The following is a 12,401-nucleotide window of genomic DNA, read 5'->3' on the forward strand; positions in this document are numbered from 1 at the left end:
CCTTCTGTGTGCGGAAGAATCGTACTTTTTTGTACAGTATTTGTGAGGCCCAGCAGCAGCCCAAATTCCCAGCTCCGCTCACCTCCCCACCTCCCTCACACGGCCACGGGCAGCAAGAACCGCGCTCCCGCCAGCCCGCTCTGCGCATGCGCGCTGGGGCGCGGCGCCCGTGAGGGCCGAGCGTGCCCGGGGCGGGTGCGGCGCATGCGCGGCGCGGCGCGGCTGAACTGTGGCGGCCCCGCGCCCAGGTGAGGGGCGGTGCGGTCCGGACCGGCTCGGCCCGGTCGTGCCCGGCGGGAGGCGGCGGCCCTGAGGCCCCGGGACTGTGCCGTGCCTGCTGCGCCTCGCCGTGTGGCGGGGTGGCGGCTCGGGCCCGGCGACCGAGTGGCTCGGCCCGCCTGCGCGGGTTCTCCTCGTGCAGCAGGAGTCTGGCGTGTGGGCCCGGCAGGCGCTGGGGTGGGATCAGCGGGAGGGACGGCGCTGGACGACGGCGTGGATGCCCGGTTCTAAAGGCAGTGCGGGGCGGAGGTCCTGCCCTCCGGGACCGGGGGGCGGCTCTGGCCCGGGGATGGGCACGAGGGTTCTCGCTCCCGTGCCTCGGGGGAGTGGCACTTCTGGTTTGTTTATTTTCGGTTGTGGTTGCGTTGTTTTGCCTTTTTCCGTGAAAGAAGGTGATGTGTCAGCCTTTTCCCAAAGCCTCGCTGATGCAAAGCTGGTAGATGAGGTGTTCTTACTTTATTTCTACCCTTTCCGTTTCTTGTTTTGTTTTGAGGTGGTTTTGGTTTTTGGGGGTTTTGTGGTTTTAGTTTAGATTAACATTTCTGTGTATCACTTTCTTAAAAAAATGCATTTGTTTTGGAAAGGACTAAGTAATGAAAGCGTGGATCAGGACTTAAACCACTTCTTCCATTGCAAGCATAGCATCTAGGTTGTGCTTGTGTAACCTTGTTTGTTCCATACCTGTTAGCAGACAGGCAGGTGTAACTGAAGATGGAAAGTAAAAGTGATGCAGATAGCTACTTGAGGAAATTTTCTTCTGCTCACCATTATTCCATTGTTCTTGTAATAGACAGACATTTTCCCATTTCAGAATTCAGTAATGGTGCTAAGACTCAGGATTCTGGAGCACACTTCTAACAAAGTTGTCAGGACCTGAAGAAGAAACTTGCATTTTGGCGTAGATTATTCTAGAGTGTCTATTGCTATGTCATTTGAAGCAGCTTATACTGGCTACTGCTGCTGATGGATTGCTGGCCTGACTATGATGAAGACTCCTGAGTGCCTGGTTTTGTAATTTAAATACAAAACTTAACATTGAGACATAACTTAGTGGGTTGCTTTATAGGAAAATAATTTCTACAAATAATAGTAGGAATAATTTCTGCAGTTAATTCTGTCAGTTTTCTGTTAGTCAGTTTCTCAATTATCTTCTTTAAGAGAAGGAGAAACTTAGTCTTAGATGGTGCTGCCCACCGTCAGGAAGCAGCTGAAGGTTGTGACAGGTATGTAGTGTGGGAAGCCATAAGTTACTACATTTTTCTGATTTTCATAGTTTTTAGTTTCAGCCTTTCAATGTTTTTATTCTGGGAGTGGGTACTTCTAAGGCACTGTCTCCCCTAGCAGTATATTGCAGTATGTGTTGCTCTTTTAGCAGCATAGATTTCTTTAGCCCCCCAGCGTGTTCACTGATCACTCATTCTTTTCTCTGATGACTTATTCTACCATTGAGAATGAAACAAACTGTATTAGCAAAACCACAGTTTTGCAGGTTCAGCTGAATTTGTTCTAAGAGCTTCACCCAGCACAACTGTCTTGTTTTGCAATTCAGCCCTTGGAACAACAAAGCTTTCATAAGCTAAATAATGTCCTGAATAATTTTAATTCTTGAAATGAATATTTTTTATGAATAGCCCTTAGTTTTTAGTTTGTTGTGTCTTTTGAGGTGGAAAGACATGTCCAGTACATTAGCTGTTGATCTAAATATAATTCTTTCAGCATTTTGAAATATTGAAGTGTGTAGTTAGCTCACCGGCAGTATCAAAGGAGATAGGTAACTATCCTCTGTTGTTGGCTTATACTGATGGAACTTTCTTTAGGTTCAGATAAAGTCCTTTTTTGTTCTTAACTGTTCTTGTAGTTCCTCAATGGAAAAGGTGTTAAAAACTGTCCGTGGCACTATGGAAGCACTCAGACAAAATAGTCATCTGCTGACACCCTGAGGAATAGTTGGGCAGAGTGACTGAAATGAAGAGCTTCAACCATCGCTTCAGTATGGCAGCAGCTGAATCTGACAAAGACTCCGGATATTCAGGTTTGGAAAAACAGTGTTACCCTTTTTGTGTGTTACTGTGCTGAGGGTGTGCTTTAACTGGTGAGGTTTAACAAATCTGAGTAACCCCTTCCAGTCTGTGTCTCATTACCTTGGAGGGCCTTTCTATGCAATATAGGTTTCACTACCACTAAAGTGTTTGAAGTGGAACATTACCAAGTTATAAAGTTCACCCTGTGAATTTGAATGGCATGGGAATTTAGAATTAATGGAAGAATCTTAGACTTTGGAGTCTAAAGTGGAGATGTCAATACTACTTTTTGTTCTTTGCAGTGATGAATGAATTGTTGGATTATGCTACCCAGTGTCTCTTATGATCTGACTGTACTGTGTCAGTAGAGCCTGATAAACCAGAGAGTAATGGTTATAATATCAGTAAAATAATAGACAGGGTGTGCCATTTTAGTACTCAACAAAACTGCAAAAATGACCTTTAAATGAAAAAAAAAAAAACCACGCTTCTATGAGAGATACCTGCTTTACTGGATTTTAGATAGGAAATTTCAAGATACAAAATGCCTGCATCACTAACTATGGATGTGGCAGTGCTGGAATCTATAGTGCTTTCCTGTATCAGTTTTTAAGCAAAGCAACCTTCACGATACTATGCAGTCCCTTGGAGACTAAATACAAAAACCCAAAAAATAATAGATTTTTGGGGGAGAAAATTTATAAGAACTGACCCGAAATACAAAGCCTTTTTATCAGAGGCTGTCTGACAACTCTCATAGCTGCTTTGATTTTGTTAATATTACAGAACTAAACTTTACTGTTCTTTGTGACTTGGTTGAAGGAGGCAGAATATTAGAACTGAAAAGTAGTAGGAACCATGTGGTACAACTAAAAGCTGAATTCTGCATCTGACAGATGGAAGTTCCGAGTGCCCAAGTGCTATGGAGCAGACAGACTCCGAGGATGTGCTGAATGCGCTGTGTTGGAATGCAGAGGATGGGCCTTGGCAATGCCCAAGGACCACAAGCAGCTCCTTTCCTGCACTATCTCCTATGGTTGTTATGAAAAATGTGTTGGTTAAGCAGGTAGGGAAGAAAGAATATCTTGAAAAATATTGCATGTTCTTAATTCTTTAAAAAACACTTTTCCTTTCAAAAAAGATTTTGCGATGTTTTTGCCGTCCAGAAAGTTACTGGTAATTTAAGAAGTTCTGATGTGATTCTTTTTTCTTTTGAGAGGCAGCTGGAATCACTAAGATGGAATGCGAAATAGAGAAACTCTGCTCCATCTCCATCTCCTAAACCTCTTTGTCTCAAAGGAATCCCCCCAAAATGCATTTTCGAGATTGTTGTGTGAATAGCACCAAAGATGAAACAGAAAAGGGTGATTTGCTTCTGAAAGCTGCTGTTGTCTTTTTCATTCAGTAAAAATGGTGAGGTGGGATGATAAGTTTGTTTCCTCATTCTTAGGTTCTAGAATAGCTTCATATGTAATGGGAAACACTAATCCAGAATGTTATAAACGAAAAAGTTAAATCCTTATCTGAAGTTAGCTTCTACTTTAATAATTGTTTCACTTGATTGCGTTTGATGGCTCACGGGGCAACTATTACATGCCCTATTTTTGTTTTCCAGTACTTTTGTAATGTATAGTTCTCCACCACATCTGTGAAACCCCCTGTGTAACTTTAACATTTTAACAGAAGGTATGAGAAGTCCAAATTACTGTCATATTACTAGACTTCCCCCTGCTCTGTACTCACTCATTTTTGGAGCAGAGCAAAAGTTCTTCAATTTTTTTTTTTAGCTAGAATACTTCTGAGAATACAGTGGGAAGGGGAAAAAAAAGAATAGAGATCCTGATTCTTTTTCTACTGAACCTGTTACGACAACAAGCAAGACCTAATACTCACTGTTAATATTTAGCAGATTATGCAGTTGTTGGGGAAGTGGTTCTGTTCTCTGAGCATCCTGCTTTATCTTGACAAGAAACAATTGTATTTTACGGTCATATTTCTAGATGTATGGACAAAATACTGTGTAAACAAATGCTGAAGTATTTATATGTAAAGTCAGGAACAGGCAAGCTTTACCAAAGGCTGATAGCCTTTGGCCCAGAACTCAAAAATTAAGACATTACCTGTACTGATTCCAGTGTTAAATTCCCAAGTTGTGTTGCAAATAAGAAGCAGCAGCTAATAAAAATTAGCTTATATAGAGAGAAATATTAAAAAATCCCTAACCACATATATATGCCTATATATTTATATATGTATATAAACCCCTGGTAGTATAGCAAAAAGGAAATTTTGCAAGGAGGAGTTGGAGATGGATAAAATGATCACACTTGGTTCTCTTGAGCACTGCATCATAATACCTAACTATGTATGATTGAAGACAATGATGTCAAATTGAAAAACATTTATTACAATACAGGAAAGCAACAAGTCTGGGTCAGAATAATAATGAAATGTCTTTCTGCCTTTTTTCATTATTCCTAGCTAGCTCAAATGGTCATTTTTTTAAAATGGTGTTTTCAACACAATGCTCAGTTGGGCTTGCTGGACCAAAAACAAAAAAGCCACACAACAAAGGCAGCATCCAGTTACTGCTGTTTATTTCTTCCAGTTTCAGTTTCAATCAGCATCATCTTTCTGTCTTGGAACCACTGTGATCCTCTACAGTGGTGATTACCTGCTGTTACCTGCAGGCCCAATTTCAGAATGTAGACAGCTAGCATTAATGCTGCTAAAGAAAAATCAAGTGGTGATTAATGCTCTAGAACACAGTGCTTATTGTGGTCAGGTTTCTGTAAGTCTTGTAAAAGTCTTTAATAAATAAGGAAGGCTTTTTAGGCAAGTGTCACTGATACATTAGGAAGTTAGCTTTCATTAAAAAATGCAACACAACACAACAACAATTTGCAGAGTTAGTAAAATGAAAATGGCCTTCTCTACTGAAAATGAGATTTTGACTAGGAGAGCAAGAGCTGAGTGCTATTTGAGAAGGAAAATAAGAAAGAACAGAGCTAGGAACAAACCCAAGAGCAATATAAACAGTTACCACAGGTCTTTTGGCCTCAGTGATTACTGGGGCTCTGCCGTGCTAGGTGCTGTTCAGCAGTGCAGTAAATGGCAACTTCTGGCTCCAAACCCTTGTTCCTTAAGGCTACATGTTCTGTCCTGTGTATGTATAGTTACAGTATTTATATGCTTCTCCTTAAATCTCCAGATACTTTTCTTTTGAATGTTCTTTCTTCTGTGTTAAGGTAGTAATATTTATTTTTACAGGTAGCTGTTCTGTACCCCTATTCCATAAGCATCTTGCCCACTGAACCAAAGAAACATTGTGTCAGAGTAGGTAATTGAATCTTATCTCCAAGTCTCAGTGTCCTAATCAGTGGGTAATACCTGCTTTTGGTAAGTTCCAATCCTTTACTGGGGGAATGGACTTTAGCAAAGCATGTTAGCATTTGCCAGTTTAAAACTTATGAGGCTGGTGGAAAGGATATGGATTTCAGATGACTTAATATAGTACTAAAAATAATAAAATGTATTTGTGGTAGTTAAAAACTGTGCCTTCAGCAGGCCTGCCATTTGTGTTCCAAGTTGTAAGGAATTTAAATTGACAGTGTATATTGGTATAATCGTAGCAGTAATAGCTTAAATATATTAAGAAGTGAGATTTTGCTTTAGAAAGAAATAGTGTCTCTACCATTGTCTAGACCATTTGGTGTCTTTGGAGAAAAGCAATCATGTTTTTGGCCAGACGATCTCATGAACATCTGTAGTAAGGTGTTGGAGGAAAAAGAGGTAATGTCTTGTAAAAATTGATGTTTTCCCCTATATTCCAGAGTATGGCTTTTGGGAGGGAATAAAGCCTTGGGCATTGTTCTTGAAATAATATGCTTTTAATGTTTATCAGTGTGCACTGTTTCATCAGAGGTACGAAGTTAAACTCCTCTGGGCTTACCGCAGGCTTTTCTCCTTGCATTGGTTGATATTTGGCCTCTTTTTTTTTTTCCTGCTTCATAGTTTTAAATTTACAGAAACTGTATGTTGTACTTTAAATTACAAGATTTCCTGAACAGCTGTTGTGTATCTTAAATAACCATTTCAAAATCTTGCTATAATGATAGATTTGAGAAGATTTGAGTTGCTACCTTTCAACAGAGAGGGAACCTGAATTGTTCCTAAAATGTCTCTGCAGTCTTTCCTTGACTCTTAAGATATTTCATAACAGAAAGCTTAATTATTTTTCAGCTTTCCTGTGCACTTGTAGTTTGACCCCAATCTGGGTTGAAATTTTTAATGAATATTTCACGATATAAGCTTGCACTTTAATCCTCACTTAGGAAAGTATATATAAATTCAGATTGAATTGTTTTTTGAATATATCTGCTGTTGCATAGTAAAAGGATTACAGATTGCAGTTTTATTTTCTGTTGCACTCCATTGTCAGAGAAAGAGAAGGATGAGTTTGATAGAAAACTCTTCATAACACTTTAATTGGACAGTATATATCAAATGTGGGAAAATGGCACAGTCCACCTGTTTCATTTTAGTTTATTTTTATTGTCTTCTACAACACTTTTTTAAGGCTTGTGGTTTTTCCCTGTTTGTGCTTCTCAGGGGAGTTCATCACAGCTCCAGTCTTGGACTGTGCAGCCATCCTTTGAAGTGATTCCAGCTCAGCCACAGCTAGTGTTTCTTCGTCCATCAATCCCACCTCCCATTAATCCTCACTCTGATGGGAAAAAGAGAAATGACTCCACTAATTATCTGCCCATCCTGAATTCTTTTCCCAAAATAGCACCACAGCCCTGCAAAAGAGATCACTCCTTTGATCTAGAAGAATGTCAGGAAGCCACTTGCTATAAACGACTCTGCACAGAAGCACCCAAGATGGAGACTTCTCCTCTACTAATGAGCACAGGCTTGCCTACTAGTCCTTTTTCCCATGTACCAGTTAGCTTTAAGACCCCTCAGGATTCTAGCCAGCAAAGTTCTTCAGCTCTGGTGACAAGTGGAAAACTGTCAGCTCTCCCGGGTTTTCATCGTGTTTCCAGTGACGCTCAGAAAGTGCCAGGTTTGACTCCCCTTTTGCCTTTTGGGACTCTGCAGGCAACAAAATGCACTGTTCATGAGAGCGAGAGTGCATCACAGACTACAGTGCCTTCTGCAGTGTGGAGCCCTCCATTGATACCAGAAGAGATTTGCACTACCCCTGAGCTGCTCTTGCAACAACAAAGCAAGTGCAGACGCTTTCAGAATACGCTTGTTGTGCTACGCAGGTCGGGATTGCTGGAGATTACTTTAAAAACCAAGGAGCTCATTCATCAGAACCAGGTGACACAGGCTGAGCTGGACCAGCTGAAGCACCAGACACAGCTTTTCATAGAGGCAATAAAGAACAATGCCCCACAGTCATGGGCAGAGCTAGAAGCATCTCTGACAGGTTCTGATAAGGCTGATAACAACCTTGAAGACCCCACTTATCCCAACATGTAGTAAAAATGTGCTTAGCTGTTGGTCAAGTTATTTCTGTGCCTCCTTTTTCCTGTCTCAAACTTCTACTCGAGCATTTTTTGATTTGCAAAGTTGCAAATGTTGCATTGCCATTAACAATTTGTCTTTAGAGCCAGCTGTAGGACTGGAATAGCATGGTGGGTTCTAGACAAAATGGGTACTTGGTACTGTAGTGTGACCTTGAATTTCATGCTTACTCTCTGTAATTCCTTGGACTGAGGAAGTTTATTTGTGTTCTGCTGGCATGTTCCCATTCTTGAAGTGAAGACAGTCACTTGCAGTATTCTGCAAACATCTTCTTATTCCCATCTTCAGATAGTTGTTTGTGAGAGTGCAGCAGCAGAACAGACCCCACTGATGGGCCATCATCAGTTCCAGGCAGTCAGACCCCACTGATGAGCCATCATCAGTTCCAAGCAGTTCCAAGTAGGTGAAGGGAGTTGGTATGAGGTGAAATAAGTTCTTCTCCCATCCCCGTTTTTTGTGGGTTTTTGTTTTTTGGGTTTTGTTTGTTTGTTTGTTTTGTTTTTTTTTTTTTTTTTTTTTTAGAGAAATCAGATGAATGTAGTGAGGGTGGGAGGAGTGTCAGCTTGGATAAACTTGCTAAAACATTTATCTGCCTAAGTTTGAACTTCAAAAAACAAACTCCGAAATGTTTTTTTCCTTCATATGGATTGATAGCATTCCTAGGCTGCTTGCCTTGAGATATTGCTAACACCACAGTGTGCATAAGATATTGACCTTGCTACCAGAGAGGCACAGTAGTCATGTTACAAAAGCTGTTTTACAAACATTTATTTCATTGCAGTTATCTAGGCACTTAACTACATTTCTCTCTGCAGTCTGAAGGGATTTTTGTTCCCAAGGTAGCTTGTGTAGAAAATTGAAAACTGCTTTGTCTAAGAACATTAAGGAATATGGGTCATCTGTGATATGTTCTTTGTGTAACAGTGTTTTCAAAAATTCATGCCATCTGGGCAACTAAGTATTTTGATGCTTGGGTTCCTTCTGTCACCTGTTTCAGATTGTTTAAAAGAAACTTGAAAGTAGAGTGGATGTCTTGCTAATTTGTGACTAGACCTTTACATTTTGGGATGCCTCTAAGAATCAGTATTGTGGAAGACTGTAGAGAATACTGTTATAGTCCTTCCTGAAACAGGTGGATTAGAGAAATTTTAAGGGACTTCTGTCTTGCAAGGGATTTCACCCTTTTTATACTGATGAAAAGAAATGCTTTACTTGTCTAAGTTGAGGTATGTGAGCCCTCATTGTATAACCATGGGCATAAAGAGAAATGTTGTGGCAGGGTTTGCTGTAGTGGAGCTGTAGCCAGCTAGCAGCTGTGCCTTTCATGAGATCCTGCCTACCTGCTGAAGACTGGTGCAGTATGTGGGAATTGTTCAAAAGCATTTGTAGACGCTGTTTTGGCATTTATGTTTTTTTAATATACCTCATATAATTGTGATGCTACCATGTCTCATAACTCGCAGCCTGGCGATATTGGAACTCAGCCAGTAAACCCAGAAGGCAGCACAGTACAGTGTAATAATGTAGGATATGTCCAATATGGACACAGTCTATCAGTTGTGATACCTGAACCAGATGACATATGGCAGGATAGATGTGATGATAACTTAGTCCATTTATGAGGGAAGAAGATCCTGTTTTCATCTGAACTTCTTACAAGGAGAGGAGGCAGTTCCATTGATGAAATACATGTAATAGGCCTAGAGGTGTGAGGTATGAGAAAGTGCATAGGATATTTTTCCTACTTTTCCTAAAGTTCTTACTTATTCTACCTATTAAATAGAGGGGAGAATTTGAACTTCAGAATATGTATTTTTAGGAAGCGATTGCCCTAGAAAACAAGATGATGGGCTCAGGGTACCTAGAGATGAAAGGGAGACAGAAAAAAATGAAGTCCAGTCGTAGCTGTTTGAGACAAGGAAAATGAGTCTACCAGTGACCTCCATTCTATTTTCACTGCTCTAATAGAGTATAAAAGGATGAAAAACTTGCTTTACAGGGCAGTACCCTCTGACTTAGGGAGACTTAGCTGGTAGAAATCTCTTATAGCTCTTAGAGTACCACATGTACTTTTTCCTGGCAGTATGGAGGATGGGCTGAAGTGGGTGTGCTTACAGCTAATGGGCCTTTCAGCTGGTGTAATTTGTATAAATATATGTTCAATAAATCTGTGAATAAAGTCCAGCAGCTGGTTAGAAATCTCCTACTGGGCATCAGTCCAGACTTAAATAGTATTTACTGAACTAGAAAAATCCACTCTGGAACTCAAACCTGGGGCTCCTTAGGAAGCATATCCCTAGATAATGGGAAACCTTAACATCTATGTTAAAAAAAAAAAGGATGTTGAAGGTCTCTGGTGATAAGTATGTCATCAGGCACCATTCTGTTCAGTTTTCTTAGCTGCCTTTAGTCCTGGGAGCCCTGATAAAGCTTTAAAACACTAAGGGCTTTAGTTTTTTTTGGCTGCAATGTAATAAAACAGGTTAGCATGGAAATACATTTGGAAAATTAGTTGACTACATCAGGACCAGGATAAGTCAAGATTCTGGGCAGGATCTGAAAGTTGTCCAGTAGATTTGAACAGAATTGTTAGCCTCTGAATGGACACTGTGAGCTATGAGCTCACAGGGTTTTTTGATCTTTGAAGCAGTAGGACTTGGTATTAAGAAGTCAGCTGAAGACAGCTGTCCTGGTCTAATCAGTCAGATGGCCTGCTGCAGTTTCAGCTGTTGCTGTCAACTTACAAGTAGCTTGATGGGTCAGACAGACTGGTTTTTGTATTAAGTTTTAATAAATATTGGTATTTTTTGATTACTTTTACTATGTCTTTTTGAAATTCTGCTGTTCTAGTTGGAATGGAAATACCTTCTGTACTTTCAAAGCACATTGCTAGCTCTGAACACAGTAGCCCAATACCTCTGTTATAGAACATTACCTTTTTGCTAAAACTTTACAGAAATTGACTGTGAAATATAAATGAAATAAAGTATATACTTGAAAAGTTTGTGGATTATTTACTGCTGTCAAACTGCGAAGTCCTTGGTTCCAAAGCATGCTTAAAATACAGCTCCACAGCAGCATGTTGCCCGTGTGGAAAAGTGGGGATAGAGAAGTGATACTATGATGTATCTCTCTGAAGAGCGTTAACAGTATCTATGAATTAAAGGGTCTCTGGGAGGAGCATGCATAGAAATAGGCTGTACAGAACTCTAAAAATACATTGTCGTGGGTGACCGCTGCCATAGATCTGCCATGAACAGCCTGTAAGGATTTTTCCATTTCTGAGCTGTTGTCTCCATGATAACTGTACATTATGCTCACCGTCTGTGCAGGGTGAACTCCTACGTTGTGTCTTAATCCTGTCAGCTGGGTATGCAGAAGTTTGAAATTGTGAAGTAAGAGTCTTGGCCACTGAAAGAATTACTGGAGTAAAAAATGTTGCACTCTTCTCTTGAAGGAAATTCTCCAATTATATCTATATACCAGCTTTTCACCAAACTTTTCTTCAAATTGTGGCTATCTTTATGTGGTGTTTCTTTTGTTCAGATATGACTTTTGCAGGGAGAACTAGGCTGTCATGCCCAAGACATCCAGCAGCCTTGTGGCATGAGATCTTGTCCTAAGATACAGGAGATTTCTGGTCAAAGCTCTTACTTGGCAGACAGGTGACTTGACTCTCATTGCCCTGTATCCAAAAAGGAGTGCCATCAATTGGAATAATTTTATTTCCTGGGACTAGAAACTCAGTGTTTGCAAATTTTATGTTCACAAAAGTATGGATACAATTCAAGCAGGAAATTCTCAGGTTTCTGTTGCTTCCGGCTACTTTTTCCTTTACCTGGTTAAGTTTATCTGCAGTATGTTAGGCCTCTTCACCTTTATTTCACCAAGGCCAAAAAAGGTGAATTTCTTATTTCAGGTACATTGCATCTGTCTTGTTTTTCTTTCTCATGATAAATATGGTCTGAAAGGAACAGTACCCCTGCAGGCTTGGTCTGAGCAATCTCCTGGCATGCAAAATTTCTGGCATCTGCTAGATTGAACATAGCATGCTGCTACTGCTTTCATTTTCATAATTTCTAATACAAAAATGTAGGGTCCCTCCTCACCTACACAATTTTACTCTTGCTATACCTCGATGATGCATCTTTCGGGTGGTGGTGTAATGCAGCCATATAGTCCCTACTGTATTGCATGTCCAAAATGCTCATGCCCACTTCTCCCTTTTTAAATCTACTTCCTCTGAGGTACTTCCATGAGAAAAATTTTACAGTTCCAGTGTAATCTGATTCAGAAGGTGGAAGGAAACACCATGTGTTCAGTCTGCTCTCTTGCTGAACAGTTTCCAAGACTTCCTCAAATTCTTGTTGGAACTAAAACTTTTCTTAGAAGAAGCATCCTGGATCGATTTGAAAGCTCCTAGAATTAAGAATCCACACAAATTGTTTGAAGCGTAATTACTATTAAACACATGCCTGAATCTGTCATCTTTCCATATCCAGCTGTCAGATCTTTTGTCGTCTGCTAAACTGAAGTGGATGGTATGATGATGCTGTTTTCATTGTA

At 40.4% G+C, this 12,401-nt stretch overlaps 1 protein-coding gene across 1 annotated transcript; it reads left to right on the forward strand.

Annotated features, from left to right (window-relative positions):
- Positions 1 to 218: 218 nt before the first annotated feature.
- Positions 219 to 10,749, forward strand: CIPC (CLOCK interacting pacemaker). The gene is made up of 4 exons (XM_062495288.1): positions 219 to 248; positions 2,138 to 2,311; positions 3,197 to 3,366; positions 6,912 to 10,749. The coding sequence occupies exons 2-4, from the start codon at positions 2,245 to 2,247 to the stop codon at positions 7,788 to 7,790; spliced, it is 1,116 nt and encodes a 371-aa protein (XP_062351272.1). The 5' UTR covers positions 219 to 248; positions 2,138 to 2,244; the 3' UTR covers positions 7,791 to 10,749.
- Positions 10,750 to 12,401: the final 1,652 nt, after the last annotated feature.

This window comes from Cinclus cinclus, chromosome 6, assembly GCF_963662255.1.
Source record: "Cinclus cinclus chromosome 6, bCinCin1.1, whole genome shotgun sequence".
Classification (NCBI taxonomy): domain Eukaryota; kingdom Metazoa; phylum Chordata; class Aves; order Passeriformes; family Cinclidae; genus Cinclus; species Cinclus cinclus.

What these genes read in the sequence shown, in the direction of transcription:
- CIPC (XM_062495288.1), top strand. Translation starts at nt 2,245, where the DNA reads ATGAAGAGCTTCAACCATCGCTTCAGTATGGCAGCAGCTGAATCTGAC. An exon ending in CAAAGACTCCGGATATTCAG is followed by an intron (nt 2,312 to 3,196) that starts GTTTGGAAAAAC and finishes TGCATCTGACAG; the next exon opens with ATGGAAGTTCCGAGTGCCCA. An exon ending in AAAATGTGTTGGTTAAGCAG is followed by an intron (nt 3,367 to 6,911) that starts GTAGGGAAGAAA and finishes TGTGCTTCTCAG; the next exon opens with GGGAGTTCATCACAGCTCCA.